This window comes from Falco punctatus (genome assembly GCF_963210335.1).
Source record: "Falco punctatus genome assembly, chromosome: 1".
NCBI classification, from domain to species: Eukaryota; Metazoa; Chordata; class Aves; order Falconiformes; family Falconidae; genus Falco; species Falco punctatus.
Window position 1 is genome coordinate 64,106,813 of NC_137580.1, and position 27,955 is coordinate 64,134,767.

General features: G+C 41.8%; 1 protein-coding gene across 9 annotated transcripts in view; it reads left to right on the top strand.

Annotated features, from left to right (window-relative positions):
* Window positions 1-27,955, top strand: part of ADGRL3 (adhesion G protein-coupled receptor L3) — a 359,731-nt gene that overhangs the window by 22,238 nt on the left and 309,538 nt on the right. The window contains exon 2 of one of the 9 annotated variants that reach the window (XM_080378660.1): window positions 21,203-21,256. The exons of the other annotated variants lie outside the window; for them this stretch is intronic. Coding sequence (XP_080234786.1) covers window positions 21,203-21,256 — 54 coding nt within the window. The remainder of the gene's footprint in view (window positions 1-21,202; window positions 21,257-27,955) is intronic. 9 annotated transcript variants of the gene reach the window in all.

Consider the following 27,955-nt stretch of genomic DNA (forward strand, 5'->3'; position numbering starts at 1 on the left):
ATATTATTTTGAGATGAAGGGCTCTGTTTGGCTGTCACGCTTACAGTACGTGATTTGGTCTGATTTCATTTTGGGTTAGTGTTTTAGACAAGCCACGCCACATGGCTTATGGATACAAGAGACCAGGCACAGCTCAGTCCTGTGAGCTTCTGTAAAGTGTCCTTTACCAGAAGCAGAGTAATTTCATTGCTGCATGGCTTATATGGAAGCTCTGGGCAGCTTGAGTCTCGTAAGATCAAACTCTGAGGATTACAGCCATTACTCCAAATTATCAAGACATTGCTCTGGGTCACATTTTCTAAGTGTGATGGGAGAAGTATATATGGTTTGTGCTTGGGGAAGCAGAGACAAACCTTAACTCTACTACAATTTTATAAAAGCTGTTGCAAACCATCTCTTGCAAGAAACACACACGCACAAAGAGAGGCAATACCAAAATGTGTATGGTGGACTTATAGAGAGCCTGATGTCTGCAGCATCTCCAGTGATGTGGCAGGGTCTGTGTTTAACCAGATGAACAAGGACAGTGCTTTGTTGTTGTAAAAGTACATTGAGAATTCACTGGTGGAATGAAACCTTAACCTTTCTGGCTGCATTACATGGGGGTGTTGGAAGGATTTAAAAAAATGAGATCTACTGAAAAGAATTCCCGTGTATAAACAGAATATAAATGCTGTAAGTGTATGGCTAGTATAATATTGAGGCTGTTCTAACTTGTATGCCTGCTTGACTGGGAACTGTGTTCAACCAGACCCTCCACAGTATGTATCTAATGTCCTTTACTCCCAGAAATTGCTCACTTTTCATTCTTGGGCGGGAGTGATGACATCACTCCTTTGTTGAGGACAACAAACCTATTCTGTGTGTTGCAGGGTCCTGTGTTGCCTTTGCCACAGTAGCATCCAAACATTTGGCAATATTGCAGGGACCAGCATGAGAATCAGATGCAGTCTGCTCTTCACCCAGCAAATGAACTGTGACGACTGGAGGCCTTGCTATAGTTTGGTTACACTGTATTTTCTGTAGCTCTGAGATGGATGGCGTGATCAGGCTGTACATACAAAGGTAACCCTCCAAAACAGGGTGGCTGCTTCCAGCTGAGTTACAGAAGATGGTCCTTGACCTGTCCTAAACCCTTTGCCTTATCTGGATGTTGGGAGAAAATTGTTCCTGGAGCTGAAACCCATGGCAGGAACAGAGCTAAAAATTTGTATGTGGATGAGCACATGCTAGTGTTTGTGGTAGTGTCCTGGCCTTGTTGTATTTGGTCGTATAACTGTAATCTCAGTGTTGGGATTTTTTGGTTCTGGTGTGGTGTTGGTTTTTGTGGTGTTTTTTTTTTTTTTTGTGAGTTTGTTGGTTTTGGGTTTTTTTTTTGGCAGCATTTGCTCTTTCTTGCATACATTGTATGCATACATTGTGCTACTGTGGCTAGGCTTGCACCAACTGTGGTGATTTGGCAATTTGCTTGGATAGACAATCCTGTGTATGTTTGGAGCAGGTCCTGCTGCTGCACACACAGAACGTGGAGATACTTCATTTTTACTCTAAAAAAACCTGTGTGAGCAGTGATATCTGGAGGTGGCTCTGCTTTGGTGCGCGTGCCCTGCAGCTGCTGATTAACAGCTGCTCTGAGGCCTCAGTGCAACAGTTGACATGACATTGAGTGGCACCAAACCAAAATCCCCAAGGGAGACCAGGAAAGATGATCTAGAGAGCAACTGGTTGCCTGGGTTGTATCTCCTGCAGAGCTACAAATGCCATGTGGGTAGGGCCCTGTGCTGCACCCTTGAACCCAGCTGGCATCCCTCCAAGGGACTCCCTCTGACAGGACCCTGTCACCCTTCGGGGTTGCCAGTGAAAGTCTCCCTGTGGCACAGTTCCCTCTGTCTTCCATGTCAGCATACCCAGGTTGAGACAGATGGGTTTGCTAATGGGTTCATAGAAAAATGGGTTCTTAAAAAACTGTGGGTCATTGTTTAAATAGCTGGTGCTGTTCAGCAATGTGGACTGGGAGGAGGACAGAGTAACTGACACAGTGAAAGGAATGAAAAAGTTAATTTGAGGGAGTGTTTGGGGTTTTTTTTGCGTGGGTTGGGTTTGGGTTTTTTTGAGATGTAACCTGCATGTTTTCAAGCTTCACTTCCTTGAAAAATAGAAGAGTTTAGCTTTCTGTGTTTAAGAGGTGGTAATGAAAAGTAGACATGGGTACTGCATTAAACAGAATCTCAAATTTTGCTTATTTGTATTATTGTCCTTGAAACAAGTTATATTTTCATTCTGGTTTATATCTAATAGGAAATAATAATCTCTTGTGTGTTTATCTAAAATATGATATCCTTTTGGTTTTGCTACTCACTCTTCCTTCAGGGAGAAAATGGGTATTAACTCTGCTTAGATTTTTGCAGGTACTTACGGTTTAGCACTCCTTTGTACAGCAAGTGTTAGATTAGCTCAAAGCTCTCAGCGTCATTGTTTGGCACTTTGGGACATGGAGATGCTCTTTGAATAAGTGTAAATAGCAGTGCATATGCATGGTGGGTGTCGAGAAGCCTGGATTACTGGGAAGCAACTTCTGAAACGTGTGGTGTGGTTTATTCCAGCTTTGTGGTAGAGAGCCCATGTTGTGTTGGTGGTGTATCACATGCATCCATACTTGCTGCTCCTTCTCTTGACTGCCAGAAGGAGTGAAGGGAGATAAAACTCATGTCTTCAGTACTTTCTGTCTCAGCTTCCTTCACATGCTGTGTGGCTCTTTTGACTTCAGTAAATGGGTCAGATCCCCAGGGGCAATTAGCAGTAGTTTGCCCCTGACCTCATTCCTTAGGGACTAGGGATGTGGTGATGATGCTTTCCAAGAGCCAGGGAGGTGTTAGGTAGTAGGAGGACTCAGGCAATACAGGAAGACCTGGGAGAAAGACAAGTCCAATTTTGAAGTGCTAGAAAATGCCTCCTGTTCTCCTAATAACCTTGCTGTGTGCTTCTGAATGTAATTAGTGCAACATTCATAGGTGAAGAAGCAAGTATCTGATGAGAGATTGCTTTCTTTTCCTGTTTTGAAAAAGGCTAATGATTTAATTTTCCTTTCACTGTACCTATACATGGCAGTTAAATAATTTAGTTGTTTTGCTTCCTTACTGGAGGAAGTTTCTGCTTTAGAAAAAATGAGATCTGTTTTTGCATTTAACTCTCATAGTAAAAGGAATGTGAAAGGAATTTCACTGAGTCAATGAAAAATAGCTCTATTACAGTAGCTACTAAAGGTGAATCTTAAAATTTATTTTAAAATGAAGTTATGAAAGGTATTGGAAATATTAAGAGTATGCTTAGGTCTCTCACTCTCTTTTTTTAATTAAAAATAAATCTTTTGGTTCCATTTATGTGAATGCACTTGGTAAATAATTTGATAAAGAAAGAGCTGGCCGAATGAGGCCTGAAGTTAACAGCCAGAAGGGAAATGCAATGGGCTTTGGTTGTACTCTTTCTGAAATACTTTTTTTGACTTTTAAATGTTGGAAGCTTATGGTCCTTTAAACAGATCTCCAAGCTCAAGGTCACCATCAGCCCTTTGTGCTAGGAGTTAAATGTGGTTGCTCTGAGAATATCTTGACGTTTTGAGTGAGATACAGAATGCTCTCCACATTCACACCACTTGCCTCTTCTCATCAATCTCTTAATGGGTTTTTGTTTTCTTCCTGTGTTTTGGTAGAGATTCTTATTTTTCTCCTGCTTTATATGTCACTGAATATTTCTTTTTTCTTTCTTTACGTACTCCCCTTTCCAGCTGCCTTTTGTGGGAAAAAAACCCCTGAATAACTACTTTTTTTCTCTTTACCTTTTTGCTCTGCCATCAGTCTCTTCCCTCATCTCCAGGGTGACCCCTTGCCCTCTCATGTTTGAACTGTTGCTCTTTGTCTCAAAACGTGTCAGAAATTAAGTTCTCTGGGGCATAGAGTATGTCATCTGTGTCATCTTTTACTTGCTTGGGAAGGTGCCGTGGACGTTTTTGGCAATGGAGCTGTAGTGATGGCAATGGGGAAAGAGAACAGCAGAGTGGCTGAACTCTGCCTTTACTGAAACTTTCCCTTTTTTATAGTTTTGATGAAACAGCCCGGATTGGGGAGGAATACTGAAGGTCATTAAAAAAATTCATGAAATGCTGTTCCTTGCATCCCTGCCTAACAAGATCTGATCCTATTGGCATTATATCACTGGCAGGATGCTGGAGTGCCATATTAATGTCAAAAGCATTGAGATAAATGACAGCTACGTTAATTGGGTAGGCATTTGGGCTCAACTTGAGAGCCTCACATTTTTTATAGGTTTGCTTGGGGCAACAGAGGGGTAGCATGTTGAGAAGTTACTGGGCTCTGATATTAACCGCTAGGTATGTTAATTGAACATAAGCATTGCTGTATCTGTAAGGATGGGATTGCTAGAGAGGTAGTTTAGGGATGCTGTGCACATAGCCTGAAAGGAGATAGATTCTCTGCATGTATCAGGTTTTTTTTCAGCTGCAGTCCCTTAGCACAAGGGGAGCTGTGCACAGGCAATATGAGCTGCCTACTGATCAGGCAGACAACTCCTACTCAGGTGGGGATTTTTAGGGAGGTTTAAGGGAGCTACAGCTGGATCCAGAAAATTAAGCACTTCAGCTTACATTGAAATGGGTGGGAAATTAGGAAGTACATAATATGTCAGAACTTCAGTACTTTTGTGGATATCAGTTTGATGTTCAACAGAGCAAAAACTTTTTTAAAATACCAGCTCTAAACTGTGCGTGGGTTTGGGTATTCCTGTAATGTCAGTGTTGTACCAGAGGCCGTGATGCAGATGACACAGCGGGTGACACAAATGGTGGGCTTGACTTGTAGAGGCAACCAGGAAGAAAGTGCATGCTTTGCATTGACTGCCCAGCTGTTAAAGAGACTGCAATATTTGGTTGCTCAGGAATCTGTTGAATAGAAATGGTCTTTTTGATGGTAAAGAGTTCATCCACTTTGACTAAGTTAGTGTGCTGTGATGTCACCTTCCTGGTGACAACACTATTGCTATATTTATATTTTAAGAATTCCTGCTAGCAAATTAGAGCTAAGAAAGCTGGTTATTCTTCCTCTGCTGTGTTGGAGAAAACATGGCTTACTAAATTTTTTCTACATGGATAATTAGTTACACTTGTGCAGCTCCAAAAAAAACCAAACCATAAAATTGCACAGCAACAACCGTAGTTTAATTTATCTGAAGAACTTCTATTACTTATGATGATGTGCAAGAAAGTTGTATCCTGGGCTGTTTTTTGCATTCCAAGCTAACTTTTTCGGGTGGGTTGACAGCAATGCATTCCTATTTCATTCTTTGAAAGAACCCTGAAAACCTGCAGTCTTTTTGTGTATATGCTGTGTGCATTTACTATGGAAATTACAGAGACAATAAAATCAGAGCCCTGCCATGTTTGGTGTGTTTTGTTGTTTTTTTTTAACCTCCTGCTTGTCAGAGTTGAATAACATTTGCAGTCTTATGCTACAGCTGGGGAGTGAAATTGGTAGAGAATTGAAATAACGTCTGATTCTAGAGATGGGCAGGCTTTTGGAGATAAATGGCATTAAGGGGACTTTTATGGCCTTTCTGATTTTCCACAAGTGGCAGCCCAGGATGTACTCATTGTAACTAACATTTGTGCTTCAGATGATTTTATGTGCTAAGTAGGTCTTGAATAAAGTTTAAAAACTGGTTGCTTTCTATTTTATTGATATTGATTAGTTAACAGGTGGCTATTAATAAAACCAGGAGTTTTCAATTGTTCTGCCCTGTGCTTAGCAGAAAGTGTCTGGACTTTGCCCCAGGCAAAGTGCAAGTCAGCGAGGGCATTGTACAATGTACGGGTGAAGCTTGAAGTAATGGGTGATCTAATTTCCCTGATGAGATTGAAACTTTGTATTTTCTCCTGACAGAAAGCAGGAGACTCACTGGTACAGAGGAGGTAGCTCAAACCAGCTGTGCCAAAGCATTTGGTATCATAGATTCACAGCAGTCTCAGAGCTGGAGGGGATGTTGCTGAGCCAAAAGGGAGGTAAACAGCAGGAATATCGAGCCATGCATTTATTAACACCAGCTTTAATGTGATGCTCATCACATAAATAGCACTGACTGTGTCTTCAAAACTATCATAAAAGCAATAATGGCTGTGGGGGGAGACATAGGGGAGTTTATCAGCAGTCGCATTAATAACCCAGGACTCTGGGTTTTCAAGTTGCAATTAGGTGCTCAGCAGCTGTGACCTGCTGGAGTTGCCCATTACTGTCAGTCTCAGGAGCTGACTCTCCTGCCACAGCTCACTGACATCATCCACCTAAAAGGTCGCCTGCAGAAACTGGTCTTCAGATACTCACTGTCAGCTCTGCTTATGCCATATTCCATTTTGTTATGATAAAAAAGGCAATAAATTGTTAATACGGCTATCGTAAATTCAGCTGTTCAGCCAGGCTTTAATGGGAGTGGTGATCATTACGCTTCTGATAACTCATGCTCCCAAAATTGGCAGACTTTTGAATGGTGGTGGTAGGGTGTGCTCTATCTTACAACTTTGTAACTAGATGAGGTCCCAATACAGGAAGAAATTATTAAACTATTTGACGTGAAAAAAAAACTTTCAGGTAAGGGAATAGAATTCTGCAAGAACCTCCTGGGACTGCTGTCTTTTCTCCATATGGTCCTGATGGAAAACGACCACGTAGACGCTCCCATTTCAGATTTTTCCCTTTGAGTCAGAGTTTGACAGGAGCTGGAAAGGAAGGGTTTTTTTCAGATGTCTCGCATGTCAGAAGCATGGGGTGAAAATGGCAGTGGTAATTTTAGCTCAGAGAAGAAAGGTTTTGATGCTTTTGCAGCTATAACCGCTTCTCTTGAGTCTGGGTTTGTGCTGTGTTGCAGTTGTTGTCAGAGGGGTTACTTTCATCAGAAATGTGTGCCCCCTAGCCAAAACAAACAAACAAAACCCCCCAAAACTAACACCACCAAAACAAACAAACAATAACAGAGATCTCTCTTCCTGTGCCACAGCTAGTTCCTAAAATGTATGATGTGCGGCAAGATCTTGCTGTGGGCAACGGGGATTTTTTCCTGATATTCTCTAAGAAATTGAAATTTATGATAAACATGGTTGTTTTTCTTACACTGTTTTCTGCTTCTCATATTTAACATTCATTAGAGATGGTTTGTTCCATAAAATCCTAATCCTGAAGGAACGCAGTAGAGTGTGGCTGTGTGCATGACTATGACAGTGCAGACTCCCTATCTGCTGAGAAAAGCCAGAGGAAAAAAAGCTTATTTGATCATGCCGAAATGATTTTGAGGCAAAAAGAAAAGAAAATTTTCCCATCCTGACTGGAATGTTAGTCTCTCAAATTTAATCAGTGTATAATTTGGCAGTGGGGAAAAGGGCATGAGAACTCATCAGTGAAAATATTGGATTTATGGTATTTGGAAGCACTGCATTTTAATTTCAACTTTTTTTAAAAAAAACTTGATTGAAAAAAAGATTAATACGTGATTGCAAATGAAAAAGCATTCAAGATTAGTTTAAATCTCTTCATTTAGAGGATGTTTTAGTTGGGCATTTTGACAATTTGGAATTTGCTGGTTTATATGCATTTTTCTTTTCCAAAAAGGCTTTCTCAGAATTTCCCCTCATTCTGTGAAGTTTTAGTTTTGACAGATCACCATTTTCTGATGAAAGAATGAGTTTTCCAGAACATTCTCAGCCAGCTCTTCTGGAGACTATACCTACTGAATAATAACAACCTGACAAGCATATTTTCTTAATCCACATGTGCTTCAAGTAAAGCGTGAAAAGGGGTGCATGTTATATTAGAATAAAATTTTAGGTTATGTGGGTTTTTTCTAGCTTTTTGGTATTACCAAATAACAGTGTGACTGGAAGATAACCACTTTGTGGGTTTTGGGTGGGGTTTTTTTTGTTTGGGTTTTTTTATTTTATTTTTTTTTTTTAAGTAAAACGAGGTAGTTTTGTACACTTTTTTTTGTGATGAGAAAAAATGATAGATCTGGTATTACACCTGGTGTTATCAGGTGGGTCTACAGGTCTTACAGGTGAGGATAGCAGAAATACAGCCAGGTGTAGTAACCTGTAGGTCTGTGGTAGGCTGGTGTGACCAAGGCTTGGCTTTAGCCGTGTTCTCCCATTTGCAGGTAGAAATGTAGGGGAAAGCTGATTTTCTCAAGACCTTGCTTTCTGGGTAATCTTCTGGATGTGGGCTCCAGAGCCAGGCAGCAGTTACTCTTCTAAAAAGTGCTGTTCCTACAGCTGTTGGCGCTTTCTGCTCATGCTGGGCTGTCCTCCTGTGCAAGGTGGTCCCTGACAGCTGCCCACAGCTCCTTAGCCTTGGGGCTACCCCTCTATGCTAATGGACATGGGAGGCAGCAGTGCAGATACAGATGCTTCAGTTTTCGCTTCAGCAGAAATGTGACAGTTTTTAATCATCATTCCTAAATCACACTGTAAAATGGTGAGTAGACATAGTAATAGAAGTAAGAAACCTTTCTTCTTTTCAATCGTGTGTTGATTCTCTTCATTGCAGTGTGCACTAACCTTGCCCTTAAAATTTGTGCAGTTTTGTTCCACAAGGTCCTGTGCACCCTCTGAGTCTTGGTCTGTGGATCGACAGTTCACTGGCTTGGAACAACTGTAGAATAGCTGCTACATCTTTGGTTGATGACTTTTAGGGGCTTAAATTCTAGCCTATGTCATTTTGCCCTCGCCTTCACACAGTGGAGGCAGTTCTTGTGCACTTGTGCTGCAGACAGCAAGGGAGCAAGTGTCATTAATGTAACTTTTATGCCTGAAGGGAAGTGTAGGCAGAAAAGCTGGTCTGCACCAGGCTAAAAGATAGTGGTCCTCTATTTTTTCCTTTTCCTTTTTTATTTTGTTAAGTATTATTTTCACTGCCCCCCCCCCCCCCCCCCCCCCCCTTCAGAGTTCACCTTTGTTATTTTTGAGAAGATGTATACTTCCCAACACCCTGAAATACAACTGTACAGAAACTTCAAACAGCCTGAAATCTGCAATTCCCGTGTTCCTTAGAACAGGAAAGAGAAAGGGTGATAGAGTAACCAGTTATTCGGGCCTAGATATTATTTTCAGCTGAATGCTATTATATGTCACGTGATTTCAGCATCTTCTGCTAAGCAAAGTGACTCTTCTGAGGCTTCTTTTAGCTTTTTTTCCTTACTGCAGTGAAGCCTTTTTGGTCCAATAATTCACTGTTTCAGTGACTTTCTTCCTCTGATGGTTCTTCATTGGCTATGTTATTTGAGGACCTCAGCAGCTACTTTCTGAAATAGCCCCATGATTGCATCTGTCTAGGCTGTTACTGTATTTCACTACAGCTCTTTATTTTCAGTATATTAAATATATTTTTATATAAATATTTAAAATGTATATAAAAGGACATTTTAAATGCATACCAGTTGGTAAGGTTTCTTCTTCCTGTAGTAGGCAAACCTTAAACGGCAGCGTACTGTGTAAAGTAATACCTTGTTAGTTTTATGCAACCTATAGATTTGATTAAAATGTGGTAGAAAAGTGCCTTTGATATATATGAGGGAGCAAGGGCAAACCTTTCCTGAATCATTGCATGGATCTCATGTGAGTCTTGCTGAGAGAAGCTGTAGAAGCTCCCCAAAGTGTATTAAATGAACCATGCTAGAGATCACGCAAAAGTGTTTTATTATTTTCCAGAAATAATGTATCTTTTATTTTTGTGTGTGTGATTTTAAAATGGCAAGAAGAAAATGAAGTCTTGAAATTAATTTGACAGTTAAAATGTAACTTTGCTGTGAGCTTGCCGTAGGACCAGCGGCACAATTAATTCTTCTTACATGCTGACAGAGCTGTTTGACAGCTGCACCGTCTGGTGGGGTGTGGGACAGACTGATTCTGATCAATATTTATTTTACAATTAACCCTTAGGATGCTGGCCTACATCCAGGAAAAAGGGATTTAGAGGTTGTTGGTTCCTGCAGGGTTGGAAGCAAGGGGTTGGCTGGGAAAGGTTTTTTGATGACTGGAAAGCAGACGAAGATCCCACTCTCATGGGAACTGTCTATTCTGTTGTAGTGGGATATCCTGAGGCTTGATTACAGTCTTTGGATTAAGGGCATTGCTCGTTGCAGTATGTGCCTACCTAATGGGAGCCAGAAGATGGTAGTTGAGCGGAGTACTGAGTATACTGGATTCCTGTGGAGTCTAGTATGGGCTGAGCTGAAACTACAGCTTCTTCTATGCTGCTAGGGTTCCTCTCTTTTGCCTTGTAACTGTTCTTGGGAAACAGGGAGGAAGTTAATCATTAGCAAAGTCTCTTTTTCTTGACTTGAAAGCCAGCGGCTTGGCAGGTTGCAGAATTACGGACCTATATGTAACAACGTTAAACACATCATGTTCCCATATGAAACAACACTAACACTAGGCCAAAGCAGGGTATAAGGTATATTGGAGCTGAGGTCTCCAGCCTGCCACAGTTTCCACAGCTTTTGTGCAAATAACGGGCCGTGCCCTGTGATTGCACTTGACTTTGGCTTGTTGGTATTGAGGAGCTGTTTGTTCTGTTTGAATCTTTGGGTTTTAGCGATAGAGACAGGTAATGTGTGTTGGGTGCTTCTTGAATGTTTCCCTTGGTGCTTTTTAGCTTTAGTCTGAGGAGTAGCATGTGAGATGTGTTCTCCTCTGCTGCCATTACTACCTTCCTTCAGAACTATCATTGAATTCAACAGGAGTTGAATTCAGGGAAAGCAATGTTAAGCCAGTCAAAGCTTTGCAAATCTGTTCTTTAGGAAATAACTTTTTACATTGATGTAATGATATCTTATTTATTAGAGCAATAGGGTGCAGGGGAGAAGAGAATAACGCATGTATTTCCCCAGGTTTTGTCTACATAATAGCTGGGTAGAAGCTGACTTATGTTAACTAGCTCTAATTGCCCTCTTTCTCACAATCATTCTCATTTTTGTTAGGGGGATGGTAGAAGACGCCTTACCTTACTCAGTGAGAACACCCCCGAGGAAAGCGTTACTGGATCAGTCTGAAGACTTACTGACCCAGTGTCCTGTCTCCAGCAGTAGTTAGCAGCAGATGGGCTGGGAGGAAAAGTAGTATGAGAATAATGTGCTGCTTTGAACCTTGCCACTGTGCGTAGTTTATTGGCTTCCCTCACTTATGGTATTATGAGAAATACTGAACAATTCTTTCCTATTTACCTTCTTCATATCATTACCAATGTTAAGCATTTCAGACATTTCTCTCTGTTGTGTTTTTTCCAAACTGAAGTTGGTTTGGTACATTCGTATCATGCTTGTAAGGAGGATATTTGGCTTTTGCTTGGGTGGAAGCTTTCCCATCCAAAGGTTATGCTGTAGTAATGAGCCTCCAAGTGAAGACTAAATTGGGATGCTTCTGTGATGGGTCAGTTGTCACTGAAGGTGACATGTGACTTGCTGTTGTACCTTCCTCTTTGACTGTAGTTTTTTTTCAGCATTTTTTGCATCTGCTCTGCAGGCTGAACTGCCTCGGCTCCTCTTACCTGTCAGGTCAATATCTGATCTTTTAGTGACCTTGCTTGAAAGCTAGAGGATTTATTAGGAACTTCCTTAGTGTAGGAACACTTGTGAGGGATAATGTTAATAACAGGGCTTTGCGCTTTTTGACATATGCATACAGGCTGCTTACCTGCATGCCTTGCATCAGAATGCTGCCTGTGTGCATTTTGACCAATCCTGAGGGCTGTCATGGAAGCAAGGGGAGAGGCAGAGCAGTGATTTTTCTTCCCTAAATATTTCCACCTCTCTCAGCTGCCTAGTGAAAATAGCTAAGCTAAGGATCCTGCTTTTGCGCAGACATTCCTTATGACCACGGATGAGATGTTTGGGCTCATTTCCATGTGTCAGGAAGCCCACTGAGATAGCTGATGAGTGGGAACAAGGTGCTTGCATGCTGCTGTGGCAACAGCGAAGCTACCAGAGATGCTGATAGCACTGCCATACTGAGCCTCATTGGGAAGATGCAGGATGGGGGAAAGCATTGGCTTTTGACTGAAGTGCCCATGTCAGTCCTTGCACCAAGGCTCATGCCATTTCTTCTGACCAGTCTTTGTGGACCTGGCCCATAATCCCTTCAGACCCTAGTGTATGAAGTGAGGACAGGAATACTACTTTGTCTTTCGTTGCATGGTAGGCAGAAAAATGTGAAATGCATTCACAAAAATGTGAAATGCCATGGGAACTGAGCCTTTATAAAGTGCGTGAAGTAGCCTTGACTGGGGACTGCATTTGTCTTCAGACTGTAGTTAAGGTCCTTATGTTGCTCTATCAACATATATGCTGGGAATAAGTCAAGATAACAAGGTCAATATCCAGAGAAATTGAAAACACCAAACTACCACCAGGTTCTGGTGCATTTTTTGAGGAGCTAAAATAAGGTGTAATCTGGAAAACTGGAGCAATCAGTGTATTTACAAGTACCTATTTTCTAATCTCTTTTAGACCTTGCTTCTCTCATCCTGTTGTTGTGTTGGTGGTAAACAACTGCAGGATCATTGAACAGCCCTGCGTACTGCTGTGAATGGAGCTGCTGTAATTTGCCACTGTATTTTCTGAGTAGTTGTGTTTTTTCAATTTTATTTTTTCCCTTTCCTTCCTTTGCCTGCTTCTCTCTATCTTGCCTACCAGTTACTATTGGTTTGAGAGCCACATGGGCATCTCTGTAAGTGTTGAAAGCCAGTACTGGTCACTGAAGGGATTCTCAGCAATTCTGAGAGGGGGGGAAAGGCTCTTAAGACCTTTTCTGTCTAGTGGTTGTGACCACTTTGTTTCATGAAGTCCTGGAGGCAGCACATGTTTATAGCCACAAGAAAAAGAACAGCAGCCCAGAGCTATAAACCACCTAGCACATACATATGAAAGATGTATTGCAGACTTTTTTGACAGGATTGCAGGGCAGATTTGTATGGCAGGCCCTGTAAGTACATAGGAGACCTTGCACTGAGACAACATGATCACACCTTTGCTGACATGTAGGAGAAGCTGTAAGACAAGGGCAGGCTAGATGGTGCTTCTAGCTAGGGCTTGCCTGGCTGCCAGCTGTTTTGAGCTTGCCCAGCCTGATGTGACCCTACAAAATGTAGCAGTCCCTGTTATTGTGGAGCTGTGCTGTGTTAGTGTCAATATGCTGCCCAACCACCCCCACGCGGGGTCTAGACCTGAGTTTTCCCTGATTTTAGCAGCTGTCTTGTGGCAAAGGCAGGTCTCATGTAAAAGCAGTGCAGGTGGGATGTTCTGGGTGGTGAGCTGTCCGCTTGAATGGGGAGAGGCTACATGCAGAGCTGCTGTTTCTGTGCATTTCAGTTGCTACCACCAAGTCATCTACTTACTCCTCTTGCACATGTGCACATGTGTATGTACAAACTGCCTCCTTTAGCATTGCGTGTTGCTGGTGGGCTGTTTGTGGGGGCTCCCAGCACTGCGAAGAGCCCATGTAGCATGATGGGGAATGTGTCCACAGAGCAGGAGTGTTTGAGGGTCTGGTCTTTTCATCAGAAGCTTTCTACATAAAGATTTGAGGAAAATTGATTTATTAGTGCAAAAGATACATTTGGGTTTTCTTCTATACCCTTCTCAGTGCTTTGTGTTTCTTGTATCCCTTTTTCTCTCTGTTTCTGAAAAAAATCTCCATAGCAACATCCCTGGTACAGGGAGGAAAGAAGCCAGGATAAGAGAAGCAAGAGAAAGGCAGTCTGTAAACATGGCCAGAGTGTGTGCTGTAGCTGTAGCTCTACCTTTGCTAATTATGTTACTGAAGTAACTGTTCAGTTTGGTTATTATCTAGAATAAGAAGGATAAAGTACAGTGGTGCCAACGAGACTCACAAGGGGGAAGAATTACAGCAGTGCTGGTTTGGAGGCACCTCTGGGGATCTGTAGTTCAAATTTCCACTCAAAGCAGGACTGTTGGCAACCATATATCAACAAAAGATCATGATTAAAATGAGAAGGAAAAGAAAACCACCCTCACTATCAAACTAAATTAGAACTCTATGCAAGATCTCAACACACAAAAAACTTTCATTTTGAACAAAATTCCCTTGCCAGGATCAGGGTGATAGAGAAAGGCAGACATGAGTGTCTGCACAGACCTACCTGGAGGATAAAGGTAACAAAACCACCATAAAATTTGCTTCCCAACTTACGGGAGAGCAGTGACCCCAGGATATGACTGAGAAGCAGTTGCTGGGAACACTGCCCAAGGCTGCCTGGAGTTTGTGAGTGTCCTTGCTCCAGGTGGAGCAATACTGCTTCAGTTGCCCAGAAAGAAGATGCAGGAGAAGGCAGAGTTAACTGAGTTAGATAGCTGACAACTCTGGCTCCATCACATAAATTCTGGAGACCTTAAAGACTCCCTAGCAATGAATCCACATGATGCATACAGGAGGGAGGGTGGAGAGAAAGCTAACTGAAAGACCCAGTGAAGGGCTGAAAACCTAATGCAGAAGCGTGTGTGGGCTGCAGGAACCCAGAGTGCAGAAGGTATGGACCTACTTGTCTCTGTATGTGCAGTGCTAGAAGAGGTTGCCAAACGTTTGACTGCCATATTTGCAGCTACGCTCTGAGTCAACAGCCCATTCAGTTTGCTCTAGATTGCCAAGCCAGCTGCAGTGAAGGGCTGAAAACCTAATGCAGAAGCGTGTGTGGGCTGCAGGAACCCAGAGTGCAGAAGGTATGGACCTACTTGTCTCTGTATGTGCAGTGCTAGAAGAGGTTGCCAAACGTTTGACTGCCATATTTGCAGCTACGCTCTGAGTCAACAGCCCATTCAGTTTGCTCTAGATTGCCAAGCCAGCTGCTGTGTAATCCCAGCTGCGCTGATAAGTAGAAAATACAAGCCTAGGGAAATATGATCAAACCTTGAGACACAGCACAATCATTCTGTGGCTAGCAGGCAAATACAAGCATGTTGTGATAACAAGCCTATGCAGGAGGATAGGTTTTTGCCTGGAGCTTCGTGCAGCTGACGTACAGCAATACCACTTGTGGCATGGCATGGCATGGGTGTAATTGTAGGACAACACTGGAGAATACCCCGGAACAGGGCAGCAGAGCAGATACCTGGGCCTGTCCAGTGTTTGTAATATGAGGGTGCGACTGAAAATTAATGTCTACGGGGCAAGGTGAGAATAAAAATAAAAAGTCTTTTCTCTCAGCCTTGTCTCCTACTCCCTCCATCTGTGCAACACCTGTGTGGCTTCTGAAGCATCAAGTACTGCTAATGCTGTTGGAGAAATCATTGCGTCCATTGAAACTGTCCTATTGTTGATGGGTGGCTGACAGCATCAAGGAAGCCCTTTAGCAAACTGAGGAGTTGGTCCAGTCCAAGACCATTAAAGAGGATGCAGAAAAATAGCTGTTATTGTTGCCAAGGGGAAAAGATACACTGCTGCCTAACACGTGACAAAAACGGCTCTGGGTTATGACAAGCTGACCTGGATGAGTTCCTCAGTGTCCGGACCTCAGGAACTCATTACAGTGTTTCTGAATGTGCTCACCTATAGTGAAAGGGCTTCCAGGCATATGGAGATGGTTGTTGATGGCATTTGTATGGCAGGAACACAAAGATGCCACAGAAAATGATCGCTGGGAAGTGCAGTGCCAAGGTCTGCGCATTCTTATAGGGGAGATAATGCAGAGTACGAACAGGCTCACACATCAGAGCCAAGCTGTCCACCACTGATAGCCTCTAGCCTCCTCATCTCCTATCTTCTGTTTCTCTGCTGTGGTTCCCTTGCCAAAATGATTGAAGGGGGAGAAGGAAACAAAAAGCAGAAGTTCCCAAAACCACTGGGGGGGTTCCGACTAAGCTTTTTGGCTGGGCTGAAAGGAAAGGTTTCCTGTAGATTTTGTCTATTTATTTTGTATAGCTGTTCTAAATTGCATTTAAAGAAATGTAAAAATATCTTTGTAAGGCATTTGTTTTGTTTGGAAGATGTATCAATGGAGTAGTGTTGGGTGTGTGTTTAAAACTGAGAGGGGGAGATACTGTTTGATCCACTTCTGGTGTGCCTTACAGATTGCTTTGTTTAATGTGAATCTGGGCAAATAACACATTTGATTGACACAACTGCTGTGGACTTCTGCCTGTGGCTTTGTATTTAAGTGGAGTTGTGGCACATCTTTATTTAGTTCTTCTAATCAGTAGAGTTTAATTTTGGAAACATGGTATTTTGTTGGTGTAGTGGGTTTGCATGGCAAGGTTTTGGTAGCAGGGGGGCTACAGGAGTGACTTCTGTGAGAAGATGCCAGAAGCTTCCCCCATGTCCAATGGAGCCAATGCCAGCCAGCTCCAAGACGGATTCACTGTTCGCCAAGCTAATCAGTGATGGTAGTAGCACCCCTGTGATTGCATATTAAGAAGGGGAGGGGGAAAAAAGAATTGCACCAGCAGAAAAGAGAAGCAAGATTATGTGAGAGCATAGTCTTAACAGTGGAGCAGATATCCAACCTGCACCCCACAGAGGACCCCACACCAGAGCAGGTGGATGTCTGAAGGGGGCTGTGACCCATAGGAAGCCCATGCTGAAGCAAGTTTGCTGATAATAGGACTTGTGGATCCGTGGAGGACCCACACTGGAGCAATCCGTTCCTGAAGGATTGCACCCCGTGGAAGGGACCCGCGCTGGAGCAGTTAATGAAGAATTGCAGCCTGTGGGAAGGACCAGGTTGGAGAAGAACAACGTGGGAGGGGGCCCATGCTGGAGCAGGGGAAGGGTATGAGGAGCAAGGAGTGCCAGAAACAGCATGTGATGAATTGACCATACCCCCCATTCCCCTGCACTGCTCAGGGGGGAGGAGGCAGAGAAATCTGAAATTATGTTAAGACCAAGAAGGAGAGGGGTGGGGAAAGGTGTTTTTCAGATTAGAATGGTAATAAATTAAACTAGGTTTTCCCAAGTAGAGTGTGTTTTGCCTGTGACTTTGCCTGTAGTTGCTGTGTGATCTCCCTGTCCTTATCTTAACCTGTCAGCCTTTCATTATATTTTTTTCTCCCCTGTCCAGTGGAAGAGGGGAGTGATAGAGCAGTTTTGGTGGGCACCTGTCGTTCAGCCAGGGTCAGACCACCACAGTCAGGTCCTTGTCTGGCACAAGATACATGGAAATAAACTGCCAGTGTTTACTGGGCTCACTGTGCTCTCTCTGTGTGTGCTGAACAGTGATGGTAATGCAGTAAACAATCACAAAGTGGGAATTACACTCTAACTTTAGGGGTCCTGGACCCAAGCCATGCCCAGGGGAGGTTGCCACTATGGAGGAAGGATAATTTCCAGGACTGTCTCAATGTGTGACAAATCTATTAACATGCATCAGTCATAATAATTTTATATTCGATTTTGCTTTCTTCTTGTTACTGGTGTATGAGGCTGGAGGCAGAAAAGGTTGATTACAAAATGCTTCATGGATGTCAGCTAGGCCTTTGGAAGCTTTTTTCTTAAAAGGTGAGGCTTCCCCACACTCCCCCCCTTTTTTGGGGGAGGCTGTCAGGAGCCCTGCCATAGCCTGGAAGAGCTTCCACCAGGTCTGTTCTGGACCTGTCAGGTTTTGTATCTGCTAGGATGGCCTTTCATGCAGAACTATGGCTGGTCCTCAAAGTTCTCTCTGCAAACAAAGAAACAATTGCGTGGTGACAAGGCAGGGGGAAGGCTAATGTGATTTTTCTCCTCATGCTCTTGCTACCTTCAGGGACCTCTCAACATGCTGCTAAAGCTTTTCTGTCTCCTTTGTTGTTGGAGCAAAGACCAAGACTGAGACGTCTTCTAAATGTGGTTCGTGTTGGGCATCCCCTGCAAGGCATGTACTGGGCCCATGTGGGGAAAGAAATGGAAGAGGAGGGGGTGAGCACCTTGCCTTTAGGTTAGAAATGGGACAATGACTGAAAAAGTCAGTTTAAAGTTGATGTGACAGTGTGCATTACAGCCAGGTTTTTAGGAGCTTGTCTCTTGCTTTTTAGATGGCTTATTTGTTTAAAGATAGTCAGTTCAGTGAATTAAACTTTTTCGCTTCACCTCACTTAACTTCTGTGTGCAAAGAGGCCTAAGCAATTGATACGACTTTTGCTTTTTGTGGCTGTTATTTTCTCAGGCATGTTTTTGCTTACTGTTGTCTCTATTGCAGTTGTTTGTTCTGTAAAAAGGGGGCAAAGCACTCCTACTCTGTATGTATTTTATTCCTTTGACCTCATATGTGTCAGTTACAAAAAATAGCAAAGAGGAAACGGAGAAGCAGGGGTCCCTCCTTGCAGACCTTTTTTCCCCAAGGGGAGGGGTTCTCATCCATCTCTTAACAGGCATTAAAAGCAGAAAAGCAATATATTACTTTGGATTTACTCTGGAAATAGCTGATTTTGACACTATAGGAGAAGTCACCACATTGAGCAGCTGCAGAACTGATGATGCTTGTAATATTGCATCTCTGCCATTTCTGTGCTTGCTTTTTGACATAAAGCCCAACTTGCCCAAGGCATGATAATATCCCAGCAAAACATGTGTGTGCTGTTGCGCCTGTGTAACATATATCCATAAGTTAACAATGTAGGATTGTTTCACTAAAGTAACTGTAACCCTAAACCCTTTTTCCCCCCTCATTTCTGTCAGTAGCAGTAAACAAATATTTTAGGTTTGATTTATGTAACAATATTGCGATGTACCCATCTTACTATAGGCTTCTCCTGAAGCCTCACTGAATAGTAGTTGACATGTTCTTCACAGCCTGGTGGTAGTGGGGGGACTGCTTGGCATGCTGGCTTCTCCTTGTCTGCTGGTATTAGTATTCGTATCAAAGCGAGCTGTTTGGATCCCTTTCTCTTGGGCAACTGCAGGAGTCAATCACTGCTCCCTGATGTGAATGGCAACAAAGACAAACCGTTCATAGATTCAGAGCAAGAGAGCCCAAGCGGGTGCTTTGATTTCAGAGAAACTCTGCCCTGCGTGGGCTCTGCAAGGTAGCCTGCCAGTGTTCTTCTGAATTGTGACTTCCAAAGTGTTTTGGCAATAAAGTGGAGTGAAAGATAAGCAGGTAGGCCTCATGGATAATTTTAGATTAATAACAATGACTTATAAATGCCACTGTAAGACAAGTGATTCCACTGTGAGAGTCAGACCATCATTAAAATATCTAACTCTGCAGAAGGGCTATGCTGGTGGTAAATGGATTATTGACTTCTGGCTCCTAGTTTGACTAAAACTACATACAGGATGTAAGGACTCCAGCAATTCCCAGTGCCTAAGGTGGTAATGTATTCTGTAAATCAATAATATATTAGTAATAAAAATGACCAAAGCGTGCATCCATTAAGGTTTCATAATAGAAAATTGTTTAGGTTACATACTGTGTGTATTGATTGCTGCTATTTAAAGATGAAGTATGTCTTTCAAGCAGAGTGCTTATATATGTAGTTGCCTACATTTGAAATCCATTTATTTTTTATATGAAGATGAAATTAAATAACATGGGGAAATACGTATGAATAGAAGTCAGTATTTTATATTGTGAAATGTTATGGATATATAAGTGTGTTCAGAAGCCACGTGTATATGTCTGATGTTGCTGAAACCTAAATATTGGACCTGAGCAAAATAATAAGCAATATATTTGGCAGTCATTGTTTGCAGCTACACGCTTCCAGGTAGCTTAGGGTTTTTGTGGCTTTGCACCTTAACGTGGAATTGCTCACCTTTCCATGTGTCATGGTTTAACCCCGGCTGGCAGCCAAGCACCATGCAGCCACTCGCTCGCTCCTCCCACAGTGGGACGAGGGAGAGGACCGAAACGGTAAAAGTGAGAAAACTTGTGGGTTGAGATAAATACAGTTTAATGGGTAAAGTGAAAGCTATGCACGGAAGCAAAGCAAAAAAAGAAATTCATTCGTTACTTTCTGTCGGCAGGCAGGTGTTCAGCCATCTCCAGGAAAGCAGGGCTCCATCACACATAGTGGTTACTTGGGAAGACAAATGCCGTAATGCTGAATGTCCTCCCTCTCCTCCTTCCCCCAGCTTTATATGCTAAGCATGACGTCCCATGGTATGGAATATCCCATTTGGCTAGCTTGGGTCACCTGTCCTGGCTGTGTCCCTTCCCAACTTCTTGTGCCCCTCCAGCCCTCCTGCTGGCAGGGCCTGAGAAACTGAAAAGTCCTTGATTTAGTATAAACATTACCTAGCAACAATTAAAAACCCATCAGTGTGCTATCAACATTGTTCTCACACCAAATCCAAAACACAGCACTGCACCAGCTACTAAGAAAATTAACTTAATCCCAGCTGAAACCAGGACACCATGTTGTGGTACAGTGTGTAATGTAACATGATGTAATATAGTAATATTGGGCCCTGTTTTGCCCAAGTGGCAGGGACAGATTTGTGGTACAGAGCTGCTGGCAGAATGGAGACCCTGCTTCTATGCAGTTATGCTGGCACTCTGCAACTCCCTGCATCTGATGTGAGTGGCTGCACAGTGAAAGAGGACTTATGGGACCATGCCAGCATGGGGGCTCCTGCAGCACTGTGACTGGGAAGTAGAAGTTGTGAAATAATGCCCTCAACCCATCCCAGTAACATTGTAGGGTGTACACCACAAAGACTTTATGTCGCCGGTAGCACCTAGAGACCAGTTAATATGCTTTGCAGAATTATAACAGTTTAGTAGATAACCATATTGGAAGGCTGAATTAAAAAAAACCTACACACCCACCCAGACAAACCCAAACCCAGAGAAAACTTAAAAAAAAAAAAAGAAAAGTAGTGCCATACGTACGCTTTCCCATTCTCCTGAACTTACTCTGGCTGGCTGGTCTAGGGTCCACTGTGTCTTCGGCAATGAAGAGGTACCTTCTGTAACAATGAATGGTTGAGAAAATAATTCCTGTGCCGTAGCTACGGTCTTTATGTCTCACTGCAGCAAATAAAAACTGGTTTAGATTACACAGATTATGGTTTATTATGAAAACAAAGCAAGCCTCTGACTGAAATCCCATCTGTTGGTTTGTAGTAAGCAATTGCCTTCCTCCTCCTTGCTGTCTTTTGTTCCTAGGAATTCAAAGATGCTGTCCTGGAACTTTTTTTTTTTCTTTTTCTTTTTTTCTCCCTATTCAGGACCACTCAATAAAGGCAAGATACAAACCTTCTTTGCATGGATGAGCACAGCAGGTATCTGCATAAAAGCTCCCTGAGGGCTTTTTTCTGTTGTTGTGTTTTGGTTTCTGCTTTTTTAATAATTATTAATATTATTTATTTTGTTAGTATATTTTACGCTAAGATAATAAATTCAGTGGGTTCCATGCTGCCAAATGTCTCCCCTCTTCCTGTTTTCTTTCTCCCAAATCTCCATAGATCTTTAAAATTCAAAGAGACTCCTATGATCAACAAACCAGAGTGTTTGCGCAATAAAGATCTCACCCAGTAATTTGTGAATCAGGCTCCTGTATGTTCTGTTTGAGCTGTAACATATCTTCCAGAAAAATATTCAGTCATGATTTAGGGACAGCCGATAAGGAATGCATCATATAGCTAAGTAAACTGTTCCGTGGTAAATTACACTGTTAAATATATGTGTGTTATTTCTAGCCTGAGTTTATCTGGCATCAGCTTGCAGGTTTTGTATCTCGCTTGCCTTTCTCTGCTAGATTAAAGAACTCCCTGTTGTAAGAAATAGTTTCCCTCTGTAGATACCTTCAGACTATAATGGTCTTCTGGACTAGTTAAACAGACTAAGTAGCGTTGGTGTCTCACTGGTAAAACTGGCTTTTCAGACTCTACTCATTTTTTATTTGATATATATATAAATTATAGATTTTCTTATGTTTTGCAAATCTTTTCAAAGTTTCTGGCAATCTTTTTAAAGTATAGGCATAACAATGTACATGATCCAGTAATGGACTCATTAATACATGTAGGGCAATTTCATCTTCCCGCTTCTGCTTTGTTATTCACCTCCTAAGACTTGCAGAGATCATGTTTGCCCTTTGAGCGGTGGTGTAGTGTTCAAATCCTTATCAGTCATGAAAACAGTCTTGTTTCAGAATGACTGCTTGCGAGGCTGTGGTCTCACATAATGAGCACTTTTTGTATTCCTACCTGGATTTGTATCTGTCTGTATTAAAGCACTGTCTGCTCAGACAGTTTATAGATCAATCTGTGAAACCGACAAGGTCCATGTCTTACTTAACATTTCATCAATTTTTGCACTGACTGCAAATTTGGCAAGCTTTGAGTTTATTTTCTTTCACGTCGTTAAGAAGTGTGTTGAATGATATTGGAGTGATGAGGTCCTTGCTGAACTTCCTTCAATGGTTCAGCTGGGATGATAATTCCACATTTACGGTATTTTTTGAGAAGCAGCAGCTAATGTATTTTCTCTGTGTGCAACTGAACTTACGTTCTGATTTTATAGCCTTGTTTTTGTGTGTGTGACTGTGTGGTTTTAACTAGTAGCAGTCTGTCAGTGTCCCTGATAAAAGTTAAAAAACAGCAAGGGTTTCTAAGGTGGTTGTGGGTTGGGTTTTTTTCCAAACTTCTGGGTAGAAGATACCTAATACTGCAGAATGAAAAATACTGAGCTCTTTGCTGTTACAACTTTCCTAATATCTGATAGAACAAAAACTACCTCTCTTATCACCGTGAATTATGAATACTTGTGTTTGCTTCTTTCTTGATACGGGAAGGAGTGAGTTGCTGAATAATTGTAGGGTGTTGGTTTTGTGCTTGGTAACTGGTTGTCTTTGCATCATGCACCTTACTATTTCAAAAATACTGCTAATTCTTGAAAAATTTTGCAAGCATGATTTTTCTTAGCCTGATGGTCCACAGTTACTTCATTTGTATTTTGAGCTTTATTCCTGCAGATTTGTGTTTCCAAACTAACTTGTGCTTGTTAACTACATTGCTGTCTTTGTTTTCTTTTTTTAAGTAGGGTTTTGGATAAACCTTTAGGATAAACTTTATTGTTTATCAAAAGAGGCTTTATCTTGTGATTGCAGAGCTGGGGATTTTGTGAACTGGAACTAGACATCCCAGTTTACTGTCTGCATTTTTAAGCTTAAATCTTTATTTCTGTTTTATTTTAATCTACAAGGAGCTGTCCTGGGTAAAATCCTCAAGTATATGTGTTATATGTATTGGGACTGTGTTACACAGTCAGGACTGTGATCTTATTTTACTTCGAGTTACATTGGTTCATGGCTATTTGCTCATAGTTGTCTGTGTTATTTTTTTGGGGGGTGGGGGTGGGGCAGTGTCTGTGATCAACTTATTTGTTGGAAGAGGAACCTATATGAAGTTATCCAGAGACAATTTCACTACAGTTTCTGTAAATTTCTGTGGTCAAAAGTAAGCATCAATACTTCATTGATTTTGCCAGTTACGGTATGAGATCTCTGATATATACAATGCAATGAAAAAATTGCAGAGACATTTAGGAGTTTGTCTTCCTTCTTCCTTATCTGAGTAGGGGTCTTAGGGCAAGCCTCCACCAGCACAACATCCCATATATTAGCACCTGTACCCAAAAGCAATAAGGGCAAATACTGCACTGTATCAAAACCTACTTGCTTTTTAGAGAGGATGGCCTCAACAGCAGAGTTGCTCACTGGCTTTTGGTATTTAGCCCAGGTAGTTCTCCCCAGCCTCTACAAAACTGTTTTTTTTAACCCTACATGGTTGGAGGTGCTTTATTATATAGTGGGGGGCATGGAAGAACTGTTAGTTAGAAAAGTGTAATCTCTTTTATGAAGGTTTTTCCTCGTGCTACAAAAGTGCCCTTGGAGAGGGCAGCGACAGCAGAATACTTTCCTTGAATATGAATGATAAACACAAGATGGTGGAAATACACAACAATTATAGTCTTAGAAAAAGCAGAAAATTCTAGATGTGAAGTATAAATAACTCTAGAAGAACAATGCCTGAAATAGGTACAGAAGGAAATGGGTACAGGAAAAAGTGCTTGAAATGGATCCTTTGTTAGAGAAGTCTGTTTGTGTTTAGAAAGTGTACTTAAATGTGCTGTAATATAATTACATTAGAAATTTAACTAATAATCTCCCAGAAACAGTTCTCTGGAAACCTTTCTATGGTGCTTTTATCAGCTTGGAGAAATCTTTCAGAAACCTTTAGGGAGGGACAGTACAGAAGGATTTTGCAAGTATCAGAGGTCAGTGCTAGCTTGGAAGTCTTGGTTCCCTAAGGCTGTCTGCTTCCAAACCTCGTTGGAGGGTACCCCTAAATCCTGTACTGGCGTCCTGGGGACTCCTGCCCTGAATGTGACAGCATCCCAGCCTCACCCATCTGCCACACTCAGACAATGTGCGTGAAGCTGCCTAGCTTCTGTCCTGGGACATCTAAGCCGGGTGTCTGTAAGCCTAAGGTCAGTCTTAGTTGAGGTCTCCTAAATGTCCAACAGGGATTGCTCGGTTGAGGGTGCTGGATCCTGCATCTCACTGATCAGGGAAACTGTCTGTGAAGGACGCTGCTGTGTGGCTGAGCTGCGGTGCCCAGGTGTGCCTGAATTAACTTTGGCCTCACAATTCTCAAAGGGCCTCCTCTGTGTTGTACTCTTCTGTGTCCCATCAGTGTTGTCTTGTCTGGGGCTTGAAAAAGTTCTGCTCTTTCTGACCCTGTTAACTCTAGGGGAAGAAGTCAGAGAGTCTTTATCAGGTTCTTTCATTGAGAACTTTTCTTTGCCTTTAGACCTCATATCTCTCTCTGGTTTTGTTGGGCAATTAGATCCTGGTGGTTTTTGCCAGAGATATCTGCAAAAGATTTACTTGTTTCATCTGTCTCTCAGAGGAAGAAAAGTTGAAACAAGATTAGTGATTGTGTTTAAAAAAAAAAGGGTGGGGGTTGGGAGAGTATTCCACACATCATAGCTGTTTGCAGGTGATTTTATTTTTCCTGAAGTAAGTTAGATTTTACTTTTTTTTTCTAAACCATATTTTCATTGACCTGGTGAGCATTATGCCCTCAAGTATAGTATCTGCATCTGTTTGTTAACCGTGCTGCATGGCTGTCCTTTTCTGTGTTACCGTAGTTCCTGTCTCTAATCTGCATGTATTTCCTCTTCTTTTTAAAGCGTCCTTTGTGGCACTGACTCTCTTTTGGTTCATTGTGTGTCTGTGATGGAGCCCTATGCTTTCCCACAAGACAAGTAATAAATCATATCCAGTGCTGTAGGGACTTCATGAAACAGTGTTACCTTTTAACTGGTACTGGGTTGTTTTCTTACTGGGTGCAATGCCTCTGTGGATATTCATATGTGTTATTACTGCTTTTTAAAATGCTTTTTTAAGACTATTGTTAACCACTTTTGAAGGCTGGAGTGGAAAGTAAGTGGAAACATATTCTGGTGTACCCTGGTTACTTTAAACTGAAATTGTGGGGTGTGGAGGGCAGGATTCAGAGCATTTATTGCAGACAAAAATGTAATCAGGCAAGTTTGGTCAGGCTGCCAAGCCCCAAGCAAGCTGGGTTAGGGATGGCAGTCCTGGTGGTGCTGCTGGATAAGCATCACCTCCCTAGTGTGAAGCCCAGGAGTTTGCAGCTATTTTGCAGAGCTGTTCACCTGACTCTTCTGGGAACAGTGAATCTGTTCAGAGCATTTCTGGAAGCCTACAGGTGACCATTATTTCAGAATTTTTTGTGGCTCACCTTGAGAAGGGAAGTATTGTGTGTGTATGTGTATTATATATACAGGCATATCTGTATACACACTGTTTCTGAAGCAATGTTTGCACAGGCTGCATTAGGTGGAAAAACAATTAACCGCAGTGTTTGCTGTGAGCAGGTAAGTACAATAGGAAACTTTATCACTCAGGATTTTAGTTGTGTATCCCAGTAAGTGGACCATGTTGTGGAGTTAATTTAGTTCATTAGTTTTAATGTTTTGCTATATTTCCACTGAGGAGAATGTGTATCTGCAGGCATGTGACTTCCCTGAAAACCTGCTTCTACTTGGAATATATTTCCACCTGGAGCAAGTGTGCGTGTTGCAGGTCATTCTCCAGATTTAAATCTCCTATTATTTTTTATTTTTAAGACACGGGGAGTGGGGTGGGGAGTGCAGATAAAGTTGGCCACTGTTCAGATGACTGCATATGCTTCTGAAAAGCTCTTCTTAGCTGCTAGTATATTTTAGGTGAAATCCTTGATTTTTTGAGGTCAGAGGGGAATTATGTCAAAGGCTTTTGGGAGAGTCATGATTCAGAGGGCTGCAAAGAATGGCTTGCCACAGCCGAATTGTAATTCTTGTTAGCATATCAGCAAAAAGGGTCTTAGATCTCATGCCACTGTTTCAGAGATGGAGCTCATAAGTGTCATGCTATGGAAATCCTTGCCCAGAAGCTGAAGGGTGGATTCTCTTTGTAGTTTACTCACAGATCTTGCTGATAAGCACCCACTGGTTTCTAAAAATAAGTGACCTTAAGTTGTGCTGAGTAGGTCCTGCCTGAGTAGGGGAGCCCAAATTTCATCTTGTCATGTAGAATACTACACTTTCCATTGTGACTGTTTAATATATATCATGCTTTTATAGAAGTATGTATTTATATATATATATATATATAAATAATATATATATGTGTGTGTCATGGGCAGTTGCTGTTTATGGCAGAGACTCAAAGGAGCTGTGATGTCAAAAACACCAAGAAAAATCACAATTATTTATTCAAAGATCTACAGTTTAGCCATACTACTTCCTGGAGATGGCTAGTCTTCAAGGTCGGGGTAATTTCTTGAAAAATTAACTCTAAATTCTTGGCATTTGATGATGTAAAGCAAGTGGTTTAAATAACAAATATGTGACGCCCTAGATTTTTATACAGTTATTTGAATGACAGGCTGTAATACTTAGGGAGAAAGTCTTTTCTTCTGCCTGCCTATCTTTTTTCTCTGGACAGTTCTTCAGATTTCACACACTTCTCCTTTCCAGACAATACAAACTTAAAAATAGATTTACTACTCTGGCAAACAAGTCCATAAACAGCACAAAGTAATCCTCACTCTGCTGTTCGTAATTTCTTTAACAATGCAAATACTTCTACAAGAGCTTTCATGTTCTCCTTCATAGGGTCTCCAGGGAACTGAAATTCTAACTTTGAAGAGGGGTTGCTCAGTAGGAATCTATTATTTGTAGTCACTATGCTCCTTAGGAAAACTCCAAATACATCCAACTTGTCCGATTTGGGTCAGCCATAAAATAATTTCTAATTTCTGAACCTGCTAAGTGAACTGTATCGCTTCCTGACTTTGGAGGGGTTTGGGGGTATTTTTGTTTTGGTGGTTTGTTTTGGTTTTTGTTTTGTTTGTGTCATTGTTTGCTTTTTTGTTTTCCCCATATTTTTTTTTTTCTCCTGTGTTGAGATAGAAGTCAGTCTGGCCTCTATGGCATTCAGCCATCCTCCATGGCAGACAATCTCTAACTTTTGAGGATGCATTTGGGTTTCAGTCTCCTCCAGCTTATCCTTTTCCTGCTTCCTGTAGCTCACGGTTGATGCTTCCCAGTTCACAGCGATACAAATGATGGAGAGAAGCATGTCCTTAGTGTTTGGGCAGTGTCCATCTGGGGACACCACTAATCCTAATGAAGCCCATTTTGATTAGATACCTAAAAAATCTCTGCTGGTAACAGAAAAGTTATTCCAGATCAGCATTATTTTAGCAAGGCTAAGAATTTAAGTTACTGTTTTAAATGGAAATGATACTAAAGTGCAATATCAAATGAACTTATGATTTAATATGAAATCTGAAAATAGTAAACAGATTCTTTTTCCTTAATCTTTCCTTTATCTTAGGCTAACCCCTTGATACTTGTTTATCTAACTGCCTCTATGATGTTCCCTACTATGGTGGTTTAAAAAA